Genomic DNA, 20982 nt, shown 5'->3' on the forward strand with positions numbered 1-20982 from the left:
CGACGCGCGGGGGACGCGGCCACAGCTTCGAGGTGCAGTCGAGCTCCGATCGTCCACGGAGACGTACGCCTCAGTGTTCGGCGGCACGCGCTATAAATAGGAGCAGGTGGTGGCGCCGCGCGCTACTCCGGCGCCAGGGCTGTCCTCACCGAGTCAGGTACCTGAAGTAGCGCGCGGTGCCTCCTCCGATATCCGACCAACACTGCAGCAGCCACCGCTCGAACCGCCGCACGCCCATTGTACTTCATCAGGTGCTCTGGTGTTGATGGTTCCAGGCGCTTGTTGGAGTACACTTACCGTGTCGGCGGTTTACGACGTGATTACCAAGACTACAGAGTGCTGACGGGATAGGACGGCATGACACGTGGTTTTGTGCGAGCACGTGGCGGCGTCGAGGCGAGCTCCAGGCGCGGGACTCACCAGGGTGTCAGAAGGTACGTAGAGATAGCGGGCCGTGGGCGTGGAGACAAAGAGTCGCGTGAGTCACGCGGTAATCACGGCGGCGGTTGACGACCGCTGCAGCCTGCAACCTCACCCCCTCCCTTGTCACCACACCCTCGCACATAAATCCGCACACACGCACAACTGCCCACATCACATTTGCATTGGTCATCGAACTCCCCACCGAATCACTGAACAAAAGCAGCTCAAACTGGTTTTCGTATATTTTTCGACATTAGCCGTCTGCCGGTGCTGTTTCCTGTGCGATTCTTATGAGCCTATAAATTAGTCTGGGCATTATGACGGGCGATTTTCAGGCGAATCAACACAAAAAGCCCGTTAATAACTATAAACGAAACCGGCGTAAAAAATGCGCCGATGTCGTCTCATTTCTAGGTATTTTCGACTGGCATCAAGACAATGATTCAAGTACGACCAGTTCATATAGAATTATGTACCTTATTTATTTCGCATTACAATTGTGTTTTCCTTTTATTAAGCGAATTTTTGTGACGTCACGTAGATGGTTACCACTGCTGCGTTCCTTCGTCGTTACATTACCAAGGTGATTTTGAAATGTTATTGCCTCACTTTCTAGTAAGAAACCACTCGGTATTGATAATTTTAAAAACAGGCTTTTAAAACTGCAGTATGGCCTTTATACCACTGCAATAAAGAGGCTTTTACCTCGTAATTAAGTGAAAATATATCTTTGTTGAGATATATAATGCAAACACCCAATAAAAACACAAGTCTCAGGTGGATGAGTCACAGGAATGCGTCTAATTGTCGAAGTGAAGGTAAAGAATGTTCGTGTTAGATTTTAAATTGAAGTGAAGCGAAATCGAGTAGCGTTGGTAATAAGAATTACTTTGTCTACCTATATCTTTTTCCTAATATAATGAATCACTTAAACAGAGTGAGCCTTTCAAAGTGACTCATAATCTCTCAATTTGCGAAGTGAAACTGGGTAACCCAACTGCCTTTCTTTGTTTCACTTCGCAAATAACGTATCTACGGCTTAATTAGATGTATAATAAAATTCTATATTATACGCTGAATATCTCCTACCTTTGAGTAAATTTTACTGTACTGTGGAAATCTCGTAAAAAATGCAAGACGTGTCTTTTATATTCATGAAATGCCCTGTCCTTCGTCCACTTTCGACCGATATTCACTTTCTCTGTGAAGTAAACTCCTTCAAATCATGTGAAGGGCATTGCTCCAGATTGACTGTCAGCTTTTTTTATTGCGAATTCGTCTTCAAAACAAAAGAATGTCGATACTTTCTTTTGTTATGGTCCTAACAGATTTTGTGGTGATGTTTTAAGCTTTTTAATATTTTGGTCTACTATATATGCGTACAAAATTACGTTTACTCCTCGCATTTTACCTATGTTATAAAAATAAAGTTATGACTTTATCCCTTTGGGTTTAGGCATCGACCACAGAGATTAAAATGGCCTCTTGTTGTATCGGAATAGGTTTTCTTATCGCTACTCAATTGCCTTTATTTGGCTGGTAATCATTATGAGTCTTCAAAACTTGTAATATATTATTTAACAATTTTTTATCCGAGTAAATAGAAATTTTCTGCACATTTAAAGAACATTTTAAATGTAAAGAAGATGGAAGAGGTCCGACATAACTTCTAAACTAGAGATTACGGTTACACTAATAGTTCATTTGATTTGTCCCGTTAATTACTTTGTTTGTTAACAATTATAAGCAGAATTTAATTATAATTAATTAATACAGACATAAATTCATACATATAAAATATTTTAATTGTTGTTCATCTATACATATAAATAAAATTGGAGTGTCTGTTTGTAATATTGAAATAACCGTTTTTTACTACATGCATATGAATATAAATACAGTACATACACCAGAATAACATTTTTCACAATTTTTGTCTGTCTATCTGTCTGTCTGTTTGTTCCGGCTAATCTCTGAAATGGCTGGACCGTTTTAGAGTAACTTAGGCTACTTTCGTTTCATAAAAATAAAGTTAAACTCCACGCGGACGAAGTCGCGGGTACAGCTAGTAGAAAATAAAAATATTCAATATTACGGGAACATCAGTTTATATACCGTTTTTACAAACTGACTCTTTGTCTATTGGTAACTTATGCATATTCTATCTTTACTTATTGTCGTTACTTATTTTAGAAAAAAAAATACGAAACAATGAAATATAAAAAAAAATATTTGACAGATTCTTTTTATTATTTAATATATACACACAGCTTGTTTCAGATTATGGTATAAGATGTATTCAATTATATAGCTATTTCATGAATTTCTAGAAAAGATGGAGAGTGTTCAACGCCTGTTTAAATAATATAATAAGCTTTTGTGGGCTTACAAAGACGCAAAAGGATTCTTAAATTTACTTAAATATCTTTTGGGGGAAATATTATTTAAAATAATTGTATTATCTTGCCGTATTTACATAAAGTAAGCTGTGCTTTACGGATTCAATCATTTAATATTTATTAAAAAAATAAAACCAAAAATTTTAATTTTAAATAACTGCCGACTAAAAAAAGTAATTAATTGTAGTTAAGAACCTTCGCGATCACGTCATCTTTCAAACAAAAACCCGCATCATAAATGGTCCATTAGTTTAGGAACTACGATGCAACAGACAGACACATAGACACGTCAAACTTATAACATCTTTTTGCATCGGGGGTTAAAAATGGAGTAGAAAAAAAGTGGTAGTAAATAGAAAGACATTTTACTGTCTCCAAGGGAGTAATTAATTCGATGTTTTATGTTTATAAAAAAATAAACACAGCAAAAATATTTGTAATTTTAGAATATCATATAACTTATTTCTTTTTCTATTATTTGATCCATTTTGTTCATTCTCAATTTTTAATATATAATTATACATACAACAATTTTTATTTATCAGAATAACTACTCAGTTTTCAATTTATATTTTTCTATTTGTGTACAACAATTTTCATTTAAGTCAATATTTATAAATATTATTTTAAGAAATAAAATTATCTCACACCTAGAAAATCTTGTGTACAACACCACTTTAACATATCTTCATAAATGTTAATTGGCAGATAATACTAACAATCTATAACTAGCAAATATTATAAAACTAAAAATCTAATATAGTAGACCAAAACCTACTTAGTTTTATAATATTAGTTTTTTTTCTAATGTTGTTACAGCACAGAACCCTTCAGGGCGTGAATTCTACTCGCCCTTGACCAAATTTTGTAAATTATAACCTAACCGACTGTGTCCGTCGGCTACGTAAACACAAATTAGAATAATAAGTACCCTATACTTATTATTACCATTGTTTTTTAGACAGTTTTTGAATCAACTAAAAAAAATAACTTCAAAATACAACTGTATTTTTATATATTTTTTTTTATACTACTATGGTGGCAAACAAGCATACGGCCCATCTGATGGTAAATGGTTACCGTAGCCTATGGACGCCTGAAGCACCAGGGGTGTCACGTGCGCGTTGCCGACCCTTAAGAAACCTTAATATACCCTTCTTGAAAAACCCCATACTGTAGTCTCATGAGAAAACCTCGGCAGGAAGTCTTAATTATTTTCTCGTGAAGATATGTATTTAACTTTTTTTTTATTTCAAAATATTGTTCAATGAACATAGAGGTTATATTTGAGTAATAAATTAGAATCAGCGTTTCGTCTCCTTAAATGTCATGAAAACCTAACGCATACCTTTTTAATCTTAATAATGCGACCGATTTTAATTATTTCGTTGCCTGAACACGACACTATACATACTAATAAATTATTAAATAATAATAAATAAATTATAGTAAATAAATGAATAATATTTACATTTATAATATTATTATGACTGGAGCGGGAACGCAACTGCTATTTTATTAAAAATGAAATAATTGTAAAAAATGTGTATTTTTCTCAAAAGGGATCACAGCAAAGAGAAAAGTAACAACAGTTAGTCAAAAGTGACATATAAACATACAGATATCAAAGATATAAAGTTTATATAAGAAAAGAAAGAATCAAGCTGCCACCAACAATTATTAATTATAAAATATAACATATTATATTATTAATTTAAATATCTAATAGATACATTATTATTTATATTTATATAGCCAATAATTATATAAAATTAAATAATAATGAATTAAAAAAACTGATACTAATAAATTAGTTAGTAGCTTATTTTAAATTCTCTTTCTTTAATTAAATTCAGTTTTATTTCCATATATTTGTTTTACACAAAATATACTTGGTAGTCATGTTATCGAAGTAAATAAATAAAATATTTAGATTTTACTGTTCGTCAATCAATTCACAATGAAAAAAGATAATAACCAATTTCACTTCAAAAACCGCCGATAATTATTCGCGTTTTAAGCTAATTCAAGAATTGTGGAATAATATGTTTTTTTATAAAGATTATAGAATAACTATTTTTAAAAAGTAGGTACTATTATAATTAGCAAACTAACAAAACACGATGACCACGATTTCACTCACGAAAGCCGAAATACTTTGTGAGTTTTTAGAATATGGTTCGAGTTTCAATGATTCATTCGTAATAAATAAAATAAATAGACATAGCTTTATCTTGGCGCCATCTAGTTTCAGACAAAGTAGCGCTTGTAACCTACTGTTTGTACAAACAACTGATAGACATTTCACCTCACTTATAGTAAATTTAGGTATATACCCAAGCACGTACTTAAAACATCCATTACGATACCAACATACTTATGAGTACAGTTTCATATGACAACATTTTTGTACTGTAATTTTCTATATAAAATTCTCGTGTTACAGTTTTAGTTGCTTTAAGTAGATCTCCGAAGTAGCTTAAACGATTTTGATGACATTTTATATCTATAGGTACTCGGTAGCTCTGAGAACATGTTATCTATTGATAGATAAAGTAATTAGTGTGGTCCATGCCAAAAAAAATATGTTTTGTAAAAAAAATATTATAAGTATTTATTTCCAGTAGAAACACAGCTTACAGAGCAAGCTGCTGGGCGGTTGATATAGGTAGGCAGGGGTAGACGTAGATAGGACTTCTTACAAGAACGCAATATAAATATATTCGTATATCATAAACATAAATTTAAATAAAATTATTCTAAATTAATTATATTCACAATTAAATACATATAAGAAATCTCAATTGAAACGTACCTATATACTTAAGAGGTTTTCACAAATTTATGTTATCAAAGCATTCCGATCGATCAAACTTTGAATAAAAAACACATGAAATTAATCTGGCATATATCAAATCTTTGATAAGGTCTCAAACTTGTTAAACTCTATTTTCACATCGTAGTCAGAAATGAGTTTTATTCAAACCACATAGGTACTATCCTATGTTATTGAGATTTAATAATAATTATCTGTTACCACGATTTCATCTGCATGAAATTTATAATCTCAATGTTATTCTGATGTATAAATTACCGTAAAGTTTCATCAAAATCTATTCAGTACTTTTTGCATGAGAAAGTAAGAAACATCTATCCATACATCTATACTTCCTTTCTCACAAGTTTTCGCATTTATAATATTAGATATTAAAAAAATACCAGTCGGGTATTGAACCTTAAATTTAAGTGAATAATAAGTATACCAATTTCTCAAAATTTGCCAAAATACTGTAACGGTCTTTTCGAAGTTCTAATTTAACGGATTCATATTACTTTATTAAACGAACCAAAACTAATCTTATGGCACAACGGCTACCAACTGCTATAAAGATACGTTGTCTACACAAAATATCCGCAAAATAACGACTATGATTTGTAAATTATAAATTCGATACACCACTCCATCATCCGTCATACTCGTATATCAGTAGATACTCTACTTATGTCATACAAATCAATCTATATCTTATTAGTATTATAAACGCGAAAGTATAGATGGATGTTTGTTACTCTTTTACGCAAGAACTACTGAACGGATTTTGACGAAAGTTTACAGTAATATAGCATATACATCAGAATAACATATAGGTTATAAATTTCATGCGGGTAAAACCGCAAGCACAGCTAGTAAATAAATAACATTGAAACGTCTGTTTGTAATTTTAAATTAACAGCTATTCGTTGAATGCATTTGTCAACCTATACTATGAATATATTTACCTAGGTAAATACTTAAAAAAAAGTATTAATTAAATTTTTGACTGTCTGTTCATTCTTACTAATCTCTGAAACGTCTGGACCGGTTTTGACAAGACTTTCCTTCGCAACTGCGAATAGCTAACTGGTTAATGTTATAAAAAGTAATTTAGGATACTTTTATTTTAGGATCTATATATTGAAATAAAAATAGCATAAGTTAGCAATAATAAAAAGGGTCAATTCCACGCGGACGATGTTAGCTATATATAAAACTTAAGATTTCATTTAAATGCGGCAATACTAGATTTTAAAAACTTTCATATATTTGATCCCAAAATATTGAGGAAATTTATAAGCTATTAAACATCATGCTACAGCTCTTAGAAGCCGAGCAAAAATAAAAACGTCCAAGTGAATGCTAACCGAAACGCGATGGGGTTTGTACGGGGAACTAACGTGACAGCTATTTCTTTTAATTTAAACAGCGCTAATCATTATATTTATACCATATAGGTAGAGCTAATCTACCTATATGGTATAAATCTTATATACCTACATATTCAGAAAATATTTAGGCGAATTAACACAAAACTACATTATCTACAGATTAGAGATTCCTACATTATTTGTACCCGTGTGAAGACCGGGCAAGTCGCTAGTCTTACTATCTTATTAATATTATAAACGCTCTTTCACACAAAAATTACTGATCGGATTCAGATGAAACTTTACAGTGATACAGCTTGCATCAAAATAACACATACATATAATTTAATAAGATATTGTGTAAATTGGGCGAAAAATGATAAAGGTCAAGTAAGTGTGATGTAGCTGCGCGAGTTATAGTAGGTAATATATTAGTATAATTTACTTTTAAAAGACAGTTCGAGCACCAACGTATAAATAAAAGCATGCATACGTTAATGGAGAGAGCGCGCCGCTATCGACTCCACTTGACTTGGCCGCTGCAAAAAAATAATATAATTAAATCAAGATGGCGCGTTTTATCGTCAAACCACTGTATGGATTCACAGAACTTGTTTTAAGGGCGTCTCGAGGTTAGAAATAATAGAAAAATTCCCTTTGCGCAGTTCGTCACCCTCAAACGGAGGCACATCGGGAGGACACCCTCAGACTGGGGAGGGCCGACCTTCCTCAATGCCCTTGCTCGGTAGAGGTCGAGTCTAGTACAAATAACAAGTGACAAGATTAAAATTTATTTAGGAACGTTGTGATAATAATATCGCTAGTTTACCAATTTATAGGACGTTCGGGGCGGCTTATTGACTATATTCTAAGTTCATATTAATTTAGTTGCCAACGCAACTCTATTTTATAGGACAAAGAATGTCTACGAATATTTCGGTTTTATTGTAATGTAGTTTAGAATAACAAGGTTAAAAATGTGATTATTCACAATCACTGACTACCTAATTGATACTAATAATAATAATAAGAGATGAGATTTTTTTGGAAGTTAGGAATAATAATAATCTCAGGATAATTCACACAGCGCTATCAAGATCCAAGTTAAGGTAGTTAAAGCTTGTATGTAGTAGATACCTAATTCAAATACATAGATATATTTTTTTCGGAAATACACATATATAATACTTTAAAAAACACCCAGACCGATACAAAGAATCATACTCATAAATACAAATATTTGTGCCGTGCAAGGAATCGAACCCGCGACCATCGGAAGTAAGGCAGTATGCTGGATCACCGAGGCCATCACACACAGATCGATCAATTTAGAACTTAAGATGCGATTTTTTTAAGGATTAATTAAGATGTAAGACACTTGATATTACAGTAGCGAAGTTCCTACTGTAATATCAAGTTGTAAATCATTTCTTTTAAGTATAGAGATTTCAGGGTCATAATTGATGACATGTAGATTGTCAGCGTCGAGTGTGTTTATAATACTAGGATTGGTAAACATTGATATTATTATAATTGTTGAATAGAATTATAATATTACTAGATGTGCCTGCGACTTCGTACGCGTTTTATAGTGACCTTGATATATTTATTTATATTTAATCAATAGTCTAAACAAACAAATTTCAAGCTTGTACATTTAAAAATGACGATACTTTCATACAAATTTTCATCTCCCATTTCAACCCTTTACAACACTTTTTTTACATTAAAAATTAACCTATGTCCTCTCTCAATGTCTAAACTATTTGTTTACCAAATTTCATTTAAATAGGTTTTGTAGTTTTGACGTGAAAGCGAGACAGACAGATAGAGTTACTTTCGCATTTATAATATTAATAATGATTACTTTTTATTCAACCGCACCTTCCTCCGTATAGCATCAATATATCCGGGTATATATTGACTGATTGAGACAAAAAATGAATAGATAAAGACAAAAACTATCTCCATCTTTATATCAAATGATAAATGTCAAAATTAAATATTAGTTGAACCGTTAGAGCATCAAGAGGTAACAAAAAACAAGTAAATCAACAGAGCAACTTTCATACTTGTAATATTAATCAAATAATTACTCACTACCTATTGCAGCTATAACCTTCTAGACAGAAGCCTATAAGAACAGAGATTTATATAATGGAGATCGTATATAAAAATATTAACTGTCATCGTCGACTTTATCAGTATTTTTTAGTTATAACAGATGACTTACATCCCTAGAAACAATCTATATTCACCTCAAGTTTCGTTACTATAAGTTAAGCCTTTTCGTCGTGAATAGCCTCGACGAGCAACCGCATATGCCTGCTTACGGTGCAATACCCAATTGCCGACACATGCAATTTCACCTCATAATGCATTACACCTCATTACATTTCTTTTAGCAATAAAATAAGTGTTCGAGTAGCATTCAACCAAGGCGGTTTTATTTAACAAAACCCATCATCAATCAATCAATAACTATCAATACTATATAATATACCCACTCAGTACCACCTATGCTACTGCTTTAGGTTGACTAGAAGAGATCTCTTTAAGGGATAAATCCACCTTTGCATTGTATTATCTGTGCAATAAAGAATACTGTAATATCACAGAACTGTGGGCCTAAACCCCCACATAGCCAATACATATAAACGGACAGATACTGTGACTGGAGCGGATCTCTATATATCTATTCAGTAAAAGCAGGAACAATTAACGTGTGTATGTATATTTCCCAAGAGTCAAAAGTCAAATAAAAAGCGGCATCAAAATAATGCAAATATTAAAAAAAACAGTGAATATTTTTGTTTAACTCTGGACAATTTACACAGCGCTATCTAATCCCACGGTAAGCAGAGCTTGTGGTATGGATATCAGACAACAGATATAAATACTTACATACTTTTTTTGTTGTAGATACATACATAATATACATAGAAAACGCCTGACTAACAGTCATACTCATGAATACAAATGTTTGCACCGTGCGAGGAATCTAACCCGTGACCATCGTAAATAAAGCGGTGTGCGAAACCGCTAGACCACCGAGGCAGTCAATATATACCGTGATATGCTGCCAGTAACACAGTTTGGAATTTATAACATTACTACGGATCGTATATTATACATACATTCTGAAATAAATTCTCTAATTGATAATGAGGACCTTATGTAAATCTCCTCTTTTAAAATTACTAGAAAATAAAATAATACGTAGAGCTGTTGCTACGCACTGTTTCGAATTTCTGTAAAGACAGATTCGTGAGGCGGGCGGCGATTTCGTCTCTTCATAGGGTTGTACATATGATAAAATTAATAGTAATAATAATCTCAGGACAATTCACACAGCGCCATCTAGACCCAAGTTAAGCTAATTAGAACTTTATATTATGGGCACTAGACAACTCAAAACTAAAATACATAGATATTTTATTTGGTAAATACGAACATTTTATACATACCAATACAAACAATTATACTAATCGAACCCACGACAATCGGAAGGCGGTGTGCTAAACTACTAAACTACCGAGGCCGTCAGACCGTCATTATATTTCTAAACAAATGTCACAAATATAAGTATTTGTTTTTTTAATGAATAGTATTATTGCTGTCATTCCATTTACCATCAACAGATGGCGATCTTACAAAGTCACTAGTCAAAGTAAAAGTTACAAAGTCGCCACTGCCGTATAATAATACTAGTTGACACATGCAACTTCGTCTGCGTCAGACTTTCCCATTTTTGCTACATTTGCATTGCAGCCCTGCTCCTATTTGTCATAGCGAGATTATATAAACCTTCAAAATCGGTTCAATAGATCTAGAGCCACACAGCCTTACAAGCTCACAAACTACAAAAGGGATTGTTATAGTTATGTGGACTAATAATCCCATTGCTAACAATGTACCATGTCAGGTTCACCTCCACGCGGTTCCTCCTGGAAATCATCGTGATAAGTTCTTGGAATTCGAATTGGACCTTACCTCATGCTCATCCTATCATCCTCCACTGACGCCCCGCCAGCGTATACCGTTAGCGCAAGCGGGTGCTCCATTCCATTATCATCCATTAAAAAAAAGACCTCACACACTTACAAACTTTATTATAATATTAGTAGAGATAAAAGTACATACAGTGTATAAATATCTGGTAAATAATAGCCATACTATAAATTGGCGGACTATATGTTATTTTCTACATTATTCTGTACTTTATTAGTCAATATTGTAGAGCAAATCCTACAATATATAATTCCCGTTATTTCAGCGCCGTCACAACCTTGGTGCGACCTACAGAGGTCTCGACAACAAGTAAATATATACAAATGGCCGTAGACAGAACAAAAACAAAGCCGTTTAGCAACCCACTACTATTATTACACACACCTTATCAATTCTGAGATATTTATTTGTAAATAAAAAAAATTATACATAAATATTTTGTATAGCACAAATATGGCTCCAGGTATCTAGGTAAAGATTGATATCAATCGTAAAAATAGTTAAAAAAAAATTAAAATTTTGTTTGTAATAACTTATAGCGAAGATACTACTTCGGGCAATGAATCCTCCATTATAGATGTACAGATTATCTGTATTCTCTAGTCCTAGACCTACAACTAATACCAGACCAAACCCAGGGCCGATCACTAGTTGCAAAATAAAGTTCTGTCTAATCTAATTTGTATATACATCTATGGAAATAAATATAATTGAAGTGTCTTATTTTAATTTAACAGATATAAGTTAATGAAATTGAAATATTTTTAAACAAATAAATTTTGTCTCTATGTCAGTCTGATTGTTCTTAACCTCTGAAACGGCTAGACCGATTTTGAAGTCTATTTCAGATAGCTAGTATTATAAGGAGTTACTTATGCTAGTTTAATCTCATTTATTTTAATAAAAAAATAGTTATATTCCACGCCAACAAAGTGCGGGAAACAGCCAGTTATACATGTAGTTATTCACGCAAAAAGGCTAACATCATCAAATATAATGTTAGATTACTCTAGTTTTAAACTTTTCGAAATAAAGAAAAATCAAATCCAGAAGAATTATTATGCCTTATTTTATTTGCTCAACGCGACGGTTGACTGGTAGAGAATGCCATCAGGCACTAAGTCCTACTTGTATACAATTTTATGAGCAAAAGAATTAAATCAAAATATCTTTATCGTGTAGACCTATTATAAACTCTTATAATATATCAAATCTACTATCAGTTGAGAGTGCTTTCGAGCTAAGAAATAACAAGAAACTCAGCACTTATTCTTTTTAAATAAGCTTGTACATGTTTACAAAAATACATATCCATTTTTAAATTAAAATTAAGTAAAATAGAGCGACCACCAGCATATGCTATTGTAATTTTGTCAAAGGAAATAGAAATAATAATTATTATATATACAATAACTATTATTTCTATTTATTAATCTACTAAATAATAATAATGAGTATAAAATGGCAGCCCTATAAACTTAATGGCGACCTTCAAGCCTGAGGGATCACATTCCGCGACATAGCAACAACCTCTAGGTCGTTGTAAACGTTAGAAATCGTTGGCTTACAATGGCGAATAGAAACCAGAATAGACCTAATAGAAACACAAAATATTTGTTAAAGCAAATATTTATTTTAAATAACTAATTACGCTAATTAGGATTGTTAATCTATATTTAGTTAATATTGAAAGCTATCTATTTATACAATAGAATTTCTAGGGGTCTAGAATATTTGTTTAAATACTAGTTGTGACGCGCGCCTCTGTACGCATGAAATTATTCTTTCAGTAAGTTATTTAACTTATACTAAATAATTTCTAAAGTTTTGTCTGTATGTTTGTTCGTGCTAATCTCTGAAATGGCTGGACCGATTTTCACGGGACTTTCACTTGCAGATAGCCAATGTTATAAGACATATCTCCTTATAATTTCTAGAATTTTTTTGCTACGTACAAGCACTTGGTGGAATCACCTTCCAGCAATGGATATTTATTATGTATATCTCATATATATACATAATATACATAGAAAACACCCGTAACGATAGACATAGTCAAACTCATATATACAAATGTTTGTACTGTTCGAGTAATCAAACCCGCGACCATTAAAGTAAGGCAGTGTCTAAACATGTAGACCACCCAGACCTTCATTATGCACAAGTGAAATTTACAAATAAAATTGAATAGAAATACCATTATTATTTGTAACTACAAATAATAATAAATTTAAATTATAAGAGTTTGGATTTTTCACGTAACTTCCCTCTGATGGACCGTCAGTTCCTTAGTCATTTTTCGACTTGCATATTACTTATATTATATATATACATGTAACTTGAAAAACCACTTCCTTTTTCAAGGCGATAAATTTTCAAAAAGTTTATTTATATAACGTAAGTACTGCGTATTCGTACCTACATCAAATGAGGAAGAGTTTCTGGAAATTCCCACCTAAATAAAAGATAACGGGTAGTTGTATGCGTCGTGTATTTCTAGTAAATATAGTATCTATAAATAGACATCAGATATTGTATACTAGACTTATACATAGTGAATAAAAAATTCTGTGTACCTCTTCCGTTATATTATGTTTATAATTAGTAAGAAAGCATACTATAATATTATCATACATATATCAATCAATTGTTTACTGTTGACATAAGTTTATTCCATCATCAAAGATTTTATGGAATTTTTGGGGTTTGCAAGTTATACCACGGGTCTTCTTAGACAAGGCCTAAGGCTACCTTTTACCATCCCACCGCTCGCCATCGACAAGGAATTCATCCCCACACGCTGGAACCTAAGTGAACTCGGGCAGTACGGTTTTAATTTATTTATTTATTTATTTATTTAATTCAGGCTACATGGCCCATATTAATTTATAATAATAACCTTATAGACTAACATACATAAGAAATAATAATAAAATATGTAAATAAAATTGTCTCTATAGTCACGGCACTGACGACGGCAATCTGCCACGGTAGCGCCGATAGACCACCCCCTTCGGCCAGTAGTCCTCCTTCATGAAGGTGGGCAGCATGTTGGTGGGGACCCGGGCCACGAACGCTTTGAAGCTCGCTCGCTTAATGGAAGGTTTTCTTGGAAGACTATAGCATGGGGTTCTTCGAGAAGGATATATTAAGGTTTCTTAAGGGTCGGTAACGCGCTCATGATACCCCTGGTATTTCAGGCGTCTATAGGCTACGGTAAACGTTTACTATTAGTGCACTTGTTTGCCACCATCATAGTATAAAAAAAACAACGTCCGCCTATACTTAGGATCTATGTATATTGTAGGGAGTCCATCAAGAATCTTTCTTCTGTGATAATTATATTATCAATCTTGAGGTATGTGATCAGCCTCTTGTTACCACTAGCCATCGTCAGCTTGACGATCTTTTAGAGAATATCGATCACGTTAGTTCCTCTCGGATGTTCGCTTCGATTCGGATTTTCACAGCGAAACTGCATTCATACGTTTGTGAGACCTCATATCAGCAGTAAAGGACCCAATATTATGCATATGTCAAAATACGATGTGCCTATGTGTTTATAAGTATTATTAATGAATAATAATGAAGCGACTACACTTTGGATTGCAGGGAATAACTACACGAGAAGGGCTAAAGATCGTGCCCAGTGGCGTGACTTGGGAGAGGCCTATGTCCAGCGGTACCCTAGAAGTAAAGTCGAATCCGTCACGCAGGAGTTGGCCTTCGGCCGCTCTAAGCTCTTCCGTGGGTTTGGAGTGCATCTGCACTCGCTACCGTTCAGTAAAACTGCCAACTGCGACCAACAGCATTAGAATAGTTCGACAAAAAAGCTAAATACTATATTATACTATGCATAACAGAACCAAGAAACAAAATGTAAATCTAAAAATGTTTTCAAACAAAATATAGCTGACCGCAGATTGTAAGATTACAAAAAAATATTTTCTTTCGTGGTCATTTCTATGATATAGACCTGTCCTTACATCTTATATGTTGACCCACTTTTAACGTCATTCTATAAAAATGAAATTTCTTCAAACATTTTTACACGTGAAATCTTAAATCACAAACAAATAGTTTTCGCCTTGTTACGATTTTATTATATGTAGAGATAAGATAATATTTACTGTTTCTATTATAGCAAGATTTATTCAAGTTTAGTGACATAGCAACCCTGTGTCCAAAGGACATCTTTACCTGAAAATGGCCAGTCGGCCAAGCGGTCGGCCGTCCGTTCACCTACGACCTTGGACGTCCCGACGGCGACCGGCTGGGGAAGTGTCCTATGTATCGATACTTTGTTTCGATGGGACCGGTCGGGGAAGTATGCTATTTGTCGATACTTTGTATCGATAGGACCGACCGTTGAAGTAACCTATGTGTCGATGGGACCGGCTGGGTAAGTTACTTATTCCATAGATGTCACTGTTTATATAGAATAGGAATAAACTTAATATAAGTAGTTATAGTGATTTTTAATTCTGCTTCTCATTTTAGCATAAAAAAGAAGTCAAGGAACTTGTTTTAAATGAATATTGTACAATTTTATATTTTAATTTATGTATATGTAGATTTCTTATCTGGAATATAGGTATAAATTTCTCGTGTCAGTGTTAGTTGGCACACAGTGATTTTTATGAATTTTTATGTGTATACTCGGTAGGTCTGAGAATAGGTTGTTGTTTATATACCCCTAAGGGGACTCACTCAAAAATTTATGTTTTATTTATTTTTACATTACAGTTTTTTTTTTTGATGTGGCAATAAAAAAATACATACATAATTTACTTTCACCCTTCACCACCAGCGCCTAATTTTTAATAGTGATATTAATTTATATGACAACATAACGTTTGCCGTGTCAGCTAGTATATATAGAAATGTAATAATGAGTTGTGCACTAGACCCAATTTCTAGTATTCCAACAATTCATATGTATTTATATGTACACTTCATATAGTAACCACTGGCGGAATTTCAATGGAACTCAGTATCACAATTACTCGTACACTAAATAGGTCAGCATATAGAATGAAATATTTATTCTAGGAAATAATGTAGCATTTCCACATTCTGGTATTTGGAACTAGTTATAAACCGATCGACTTCATTACATAGTATAAAACAAAGTCGCTGTCAATGTCTGTTCGTCGCTATGTATGCTTATATCTTTAAAACTACGCAACGGATTTTGTAGCTGGTTTTTTAATAGATAGAGTGTTATATATAATAGATGTACAACCGGACGAAGCCGGGGCGAGTAGGTAGTATACCTATAAAAAGGCTATGACCGACCTAGTGATCAAATCTATATTTACGTCAAATTTAATTAAAATTTGTTAAGTCGTTTATTAATTACTAGCATAGACTGATATATACATGACTATTTTTATTAACCTATATACAAATATTAATAATATAAGAATATTTCAAAAGTCACAAGATCAATAAAATTACAAAAGGTTTTGTTGATATATTGTGCTATTTTTAGTGGACATAGAATTTTATAATACTTTTTTAATATAATTTATAACAATATTCATCTATGACTGTACTGTCGTAGGCAGTCTTAATGATGGTAGAGTCATAGACAAAAATAAAAGTAGTCATCAAAATATAGTGTAGATAGAGTTATGTAATATACATTTAATTTAATTTAGACTCTGATATAGTTTTCATATTTAATGTTTATAATTAATGTTTCAGAATATTATTCACAAAATACGCACAATCTTGCCTGGAAGACTGTACTTCCGAATCGATACGCTATTGAAATCATCAAGAGAAAACATCATAGACTAGCTGTGTCTTCGGTTTCGCCTGCATGAAATAGATAGCCTATGAGTTATTCTGGTGTATAAGCTATATTATTGTAAATTTTCATTATAATTTATACAGTAGTTTTTGCATGAAAGAGTAACAAACATGCATCCATCCATTCGCTCACACAATTTCCACATTATAATATTAGTAAGATGTAGTTCCTTAACAGCCGACAGAACACATGAAATTCTGTAGTGTTACAGGTGCCCATGGGTGACGGTAACCACTTACCATCATGTAAACCGCAGACAATGACAACAGATTGGTATGCCCCCAAGTTTGAGTGGATTTTATGACAATGTTGTAAGTATGGGAACAAAGGTTTGGTGGATTTGAAATTAGGGGAGTGGGAATTTTGATATTTTGTACTAGGTTTTCTGTACTAGGTACCTTTAGTATGATGTGCATTGAAGTTAAACAAATAAATTAACTGTAGCACATTTGTGGCCTAATACAACAATACTCTGAAAATGAAAGCAAAAAAAACGTATAATTTATTGAGAAATGATCTTTACTAAAAGGGAAGATTTTTCATTTAATGGAATTTAGGCCAAAATTTTGGGGAAAAGCAATACGATACCTTGACCGCATTATTGTTATAAAAATATATTAACTTACATTTAATTACATTACAGCAAAGGCACAGAAAGTAACCACAACTGCATCTACTCTCTCACAGCTATTCTCTTCCTCTAAGTAAGTTATTAAAATAGAAATAATTATTATTGAAATAAACTTAATACAAGCACTTTTGAATCATATTTTTTATTCTACCACTCATTCAGACCGCAGACTCATCAGAATTAATCATTCTTCTGGTGATGAATCAGAAAAATTCAATCAGAAAGTTCTTTAAATGTTGATCAGAATTACATTTTAAGGCCTTTGTACGAATACTAACTTCCAAATAGCAAAGTTGACATAAATAAATAAATAGTTACTTGAGTAACAAAATAAAGTCATAGTTATCAGAGCAGACCCTACAAATAGCACCCGTTCACAAGTATGACGGGTGAGCCAACCATCACATATGTGATGTTCAAATACACACATAGCAACAAAATCGACATATCTCTAACAGAGCCATCGTACAGTCGACTGCATTTGTTTTATAAGCTGTGTTCCGTTTTTTTTTTCAGAGATATTAATGGAATGGTACACTCGCCTGCACTAACGGCTTACGCTGGCGGGGCACCAGTGGAGGATGATAAGATACGCCTGAAGTCAGAAAGTTTGCCCATCGTGGCGAATTTACCAGAAATTGACCACGATGGTATCCAGGGGGGACTGCGACTACGAAGTCAACCTGACATGGTATATAGCTAGCAATTGGGCTACTAAAAGAAACAAGAACTGGTGTTAAGTCCACCAAATGTACTACCCTGCCCTTTCTCATCCTTCTAAGGACAAAGAACCGAATACACTTTAGACATACATTTATGGATGACACCATGACCTCCGGAATGGTTAGGCATCGAGAGCATCACTTGCCTCATATGACTATGGTGATCATACTCGCTTGCTCTCGACCGACAGCTGTATTGACATTCTAATTACGTAAAAAAGCCTCGTTGTGATAAAAACTATGTCTATGGTTTAGTTTTCTTGCAGACAAGTTTTGCTCGATTTGTTGATGAAGGGGCCCGAAATTTTCAAATACGATTCCAGTCGCAAACGCTGTCTTATCCATGTGAAATGCCACGGAATGAATCAAATAAACATACGTACAACAGCCGCACATATTAGGGCACATAAATGTTTATGTACCGCATTTTTGCATGTCTGTGTGTATTTATAGCAGTGGGCGTCGAGCCGCACGACCTTGTGCCCGAGACGCTCGTCGATAGACGCCTACTAAAAACCATGATTTCACTTTTACACGTATTAGTGCGCTGACTAATTTTAGTACACCGCTGCTTTAGTTACCCATTAATTCAGTTTGATCTTATTTCAGATCACCAGTGGATACTGATCGTGTACAGTGAATATAAAAGTCGTCGCGTGGTACAGAGGTGGCGGACAGCGCGCGCCACAGGCTCGCTCGCCAATTTCGCACACGATAAGTTCATCGACTCCTACAAGGATGCGTGAATGTACGGAAATTAACTGATGCGGCATTTGGTCGTTAAAACAACCGACTTCCGATGTTTTTTTTGTTTATTCTCACTGCGTGAAACGATCGCAACGCATTTTTATAGTTACTAAAATAGAATAATATTTTTTAATTAGTGTTTTTTATTAGATAATTACGATTTAAAATGTCTATATTAATATCTCATGGTTATTATTATAATTGTATTCTGTATCTCAATTATTAATGTGTTTATGATAAATATATTAAGTACCTAATTATGTTTTTGCCTACCATCTTTATCCACGTCAGTAACCCTGTCCAATTTCAATATTTAAATCCTTTAAAATGTGAAAGTGAGTTTCTTTGTGAATTGGTACAGTTATATCAATGTCTCCAAAAAAAAAATAAGATTTGGATGAATAAACACAATCCTAGTAAAATTTAATATTCTAGAAATATAATTTCCAATAATAAAGTTAGTAAAGTTAAGCTAGTAAATAGCGAATAATTAACTTGAAGTTTCGTGTAATTTGAAATAAACTTAGTAATCAGTTTCTTTTAAGGTTTAGACATTGACACAGAAGCCTCTTATAAAGTGGAAAGAGAATAATAATAATAACATATTTATCATATTAATACAATCATATTCACACACACATTCGATTCTGTAGTTTTACTCTATTTTTGTCCGTTTTCTCTTACCACGGACATTTCTTGATCTATAAACCATCACACTATCTAAGTATGATATACTTTGTATGATTGAAACATCTGTGCTTCCAATATTGTTGAATGGTTGCGATAAATTACCTAAACAATATTTCTCCACGCAAGCAGTCATTATATTGTGTACATTAAAAAAAATTGAGAGAATAAATTAAATAAAATTCTATTCTATTCTATTCTAAAAAAAACTACAAACAAATCCAAGTCTTCATTAAGTCTACGAGCAAACGCTACGCAAGCTCTACATTATGAATATTTGTAGAATGTGTTAGATACATTGAGCATCTACAACATGATATGAGAATTGTCGACAAGAGAGAGAAAAGTAAAATGATAGTAAAATGACCTACCTTAGTAATTACACTAAATAAGAAATTAAAATTATCAATAAAAGTTATAATTAATCTAACTATAATATCTGTTTTATTTAGTGACCTTAATTTCAATGTCATTTATGATATATTTTTTAAAGAAGCAAATTTTGATCCAACTACTGATGTGAAATTTATTCCACCCTAAACTTTGGCTTTAACATCATTCAGCGTTTATGTAGTACAATCATATATGAAAAAAGTAAAAGTAACTTTTCTTATCAATTCTTTTTATTTTGAACAGATATCCTTCAATTGCAACTCCCTATTCTTGAAGTCAATGAAAATATAATTTGCTAATGTTTCATTAACTTTCCTTACTATGGAATTTACATATTAACCAAAATAATAAATAACTATTCCAAAGAAGATGGTAACAATCACTTGTGAAAACACAAAAATGTTACAATTATTTACAGAAAGGAAATAGTTATAAAATAAAAAATTTCGGTCACGTCTGCGTTTAGAGAAAAAAACTGTATATAATTGGTCCATTTATTTAGAATTCCACAATTTCCTTCCCTTCAATTCCACACTTTCTTTTTGTGTTGGGATTAAACTTAAAGAGATCAAAAATGTAACACTTTATATATAATAAAGTAATTTATATGCGTGAAGCAAAACCTTTGTGTTCCTTTTTACGAAAACGCACGAACGGAGTAGTATAAAATATAGCAAAATTGTTATTTATATAAAGAAGGAGAGAGCAAAAGCAGAATAAGAAAATTGTGTTGACAGAGGAATAGGAAATTTCTCACAATTATAGTTCATATAGAGAAGAGAAATAGTGCAAAATGTTACCATTTTTTTATTATGCATAAAAAATACATTAAATCAATAAAAATAACATTACACACACTACCGTGTATTTCACATAGACACGCACATAATATTTTCTTTATTACCTGTGCAACTGACAGTGTCTGTAATTGTAGAATAGATAGAAAGTCTTTGACAATAGAACCTT

At 33.0% G+C, this 20982-nt stretch overlaps 1 protein-coding gene and 1 long non-coding RNA gene across 4 annotated transcripts; both read left to right on the plus strand.

Moving 5' to 3' along the window:
- The first annotated feature begins 216 nt into the window (after positions 1–216).
- On the plus strand, positions 217–14932 carry LOC131849422 (uncharacterized). 2 transcript variants are annotated; one of them, XR_009357796.1, is made up of 2 exons: positions 217–434; positions 14631–14932. XR_009357796.1 is itself a non-coding variant. In XM_059199499.1 (2 exons), the coding sequence occupies exons 1-2, from the start codon at positions 741–743 to the stop codon at positions 14831–14833; spliced, it is 333 nt and encodes a 110-aa protein (XP_059055482.1). In that variant the 5' UTR covers positions 554–740; the 3' UTR covers positions 14834–14932. The 2 variants fall into 2 exon arrangements, 1 of the variants encoding a protein (XP_059055482.1); XM_059199499.1 differs by lacking the exon at positions 217–434 and adding an exon at positions 554–870.
- Positions 14933–14967: 35 nt separating this feature from the next.
- On the plus strand, positions 14968–19258 carry LOC131849423 (uncharacterized). 2 transcript variants are annotated; one of them, XR_009357798.1, is made up of 4 exons: positions 14968–15420; positions 16728–17540; positions 17984–18158; positions 18799–19258. It is a non-coding gene; the product is annotated as an uncharacterized LOC131849423 (long non-coding RNA). The 2 variants fall into 2 exon arrangements; XR_009357797.1 differs by lacking the exon at positions 14968–15420 and having other exon boundaries at positions 16514–17540; positions 18799–19255.
- The last annotated feature ends 1724 nt before the right edge of the window (positions 19259–20982 follow it).

This window comes from Achroia grisella, unplaced genomic scaffold, assembly GCF_030625045.1.
Source record: "Achroia grisella isolate CSIRO2021 unplaced genomic scaffold, CSIRO_AGI_Agris_v1 utg642, whole genome shotgun sequence".
In the NCBI taxonomy this organism is placed as follows: domain Eukaryota; kingdom Metazoa; phylum Arthropoda; class Insecta; order Lepidoptera; family Pyralidae; genus Achroia; species Achroia grisella.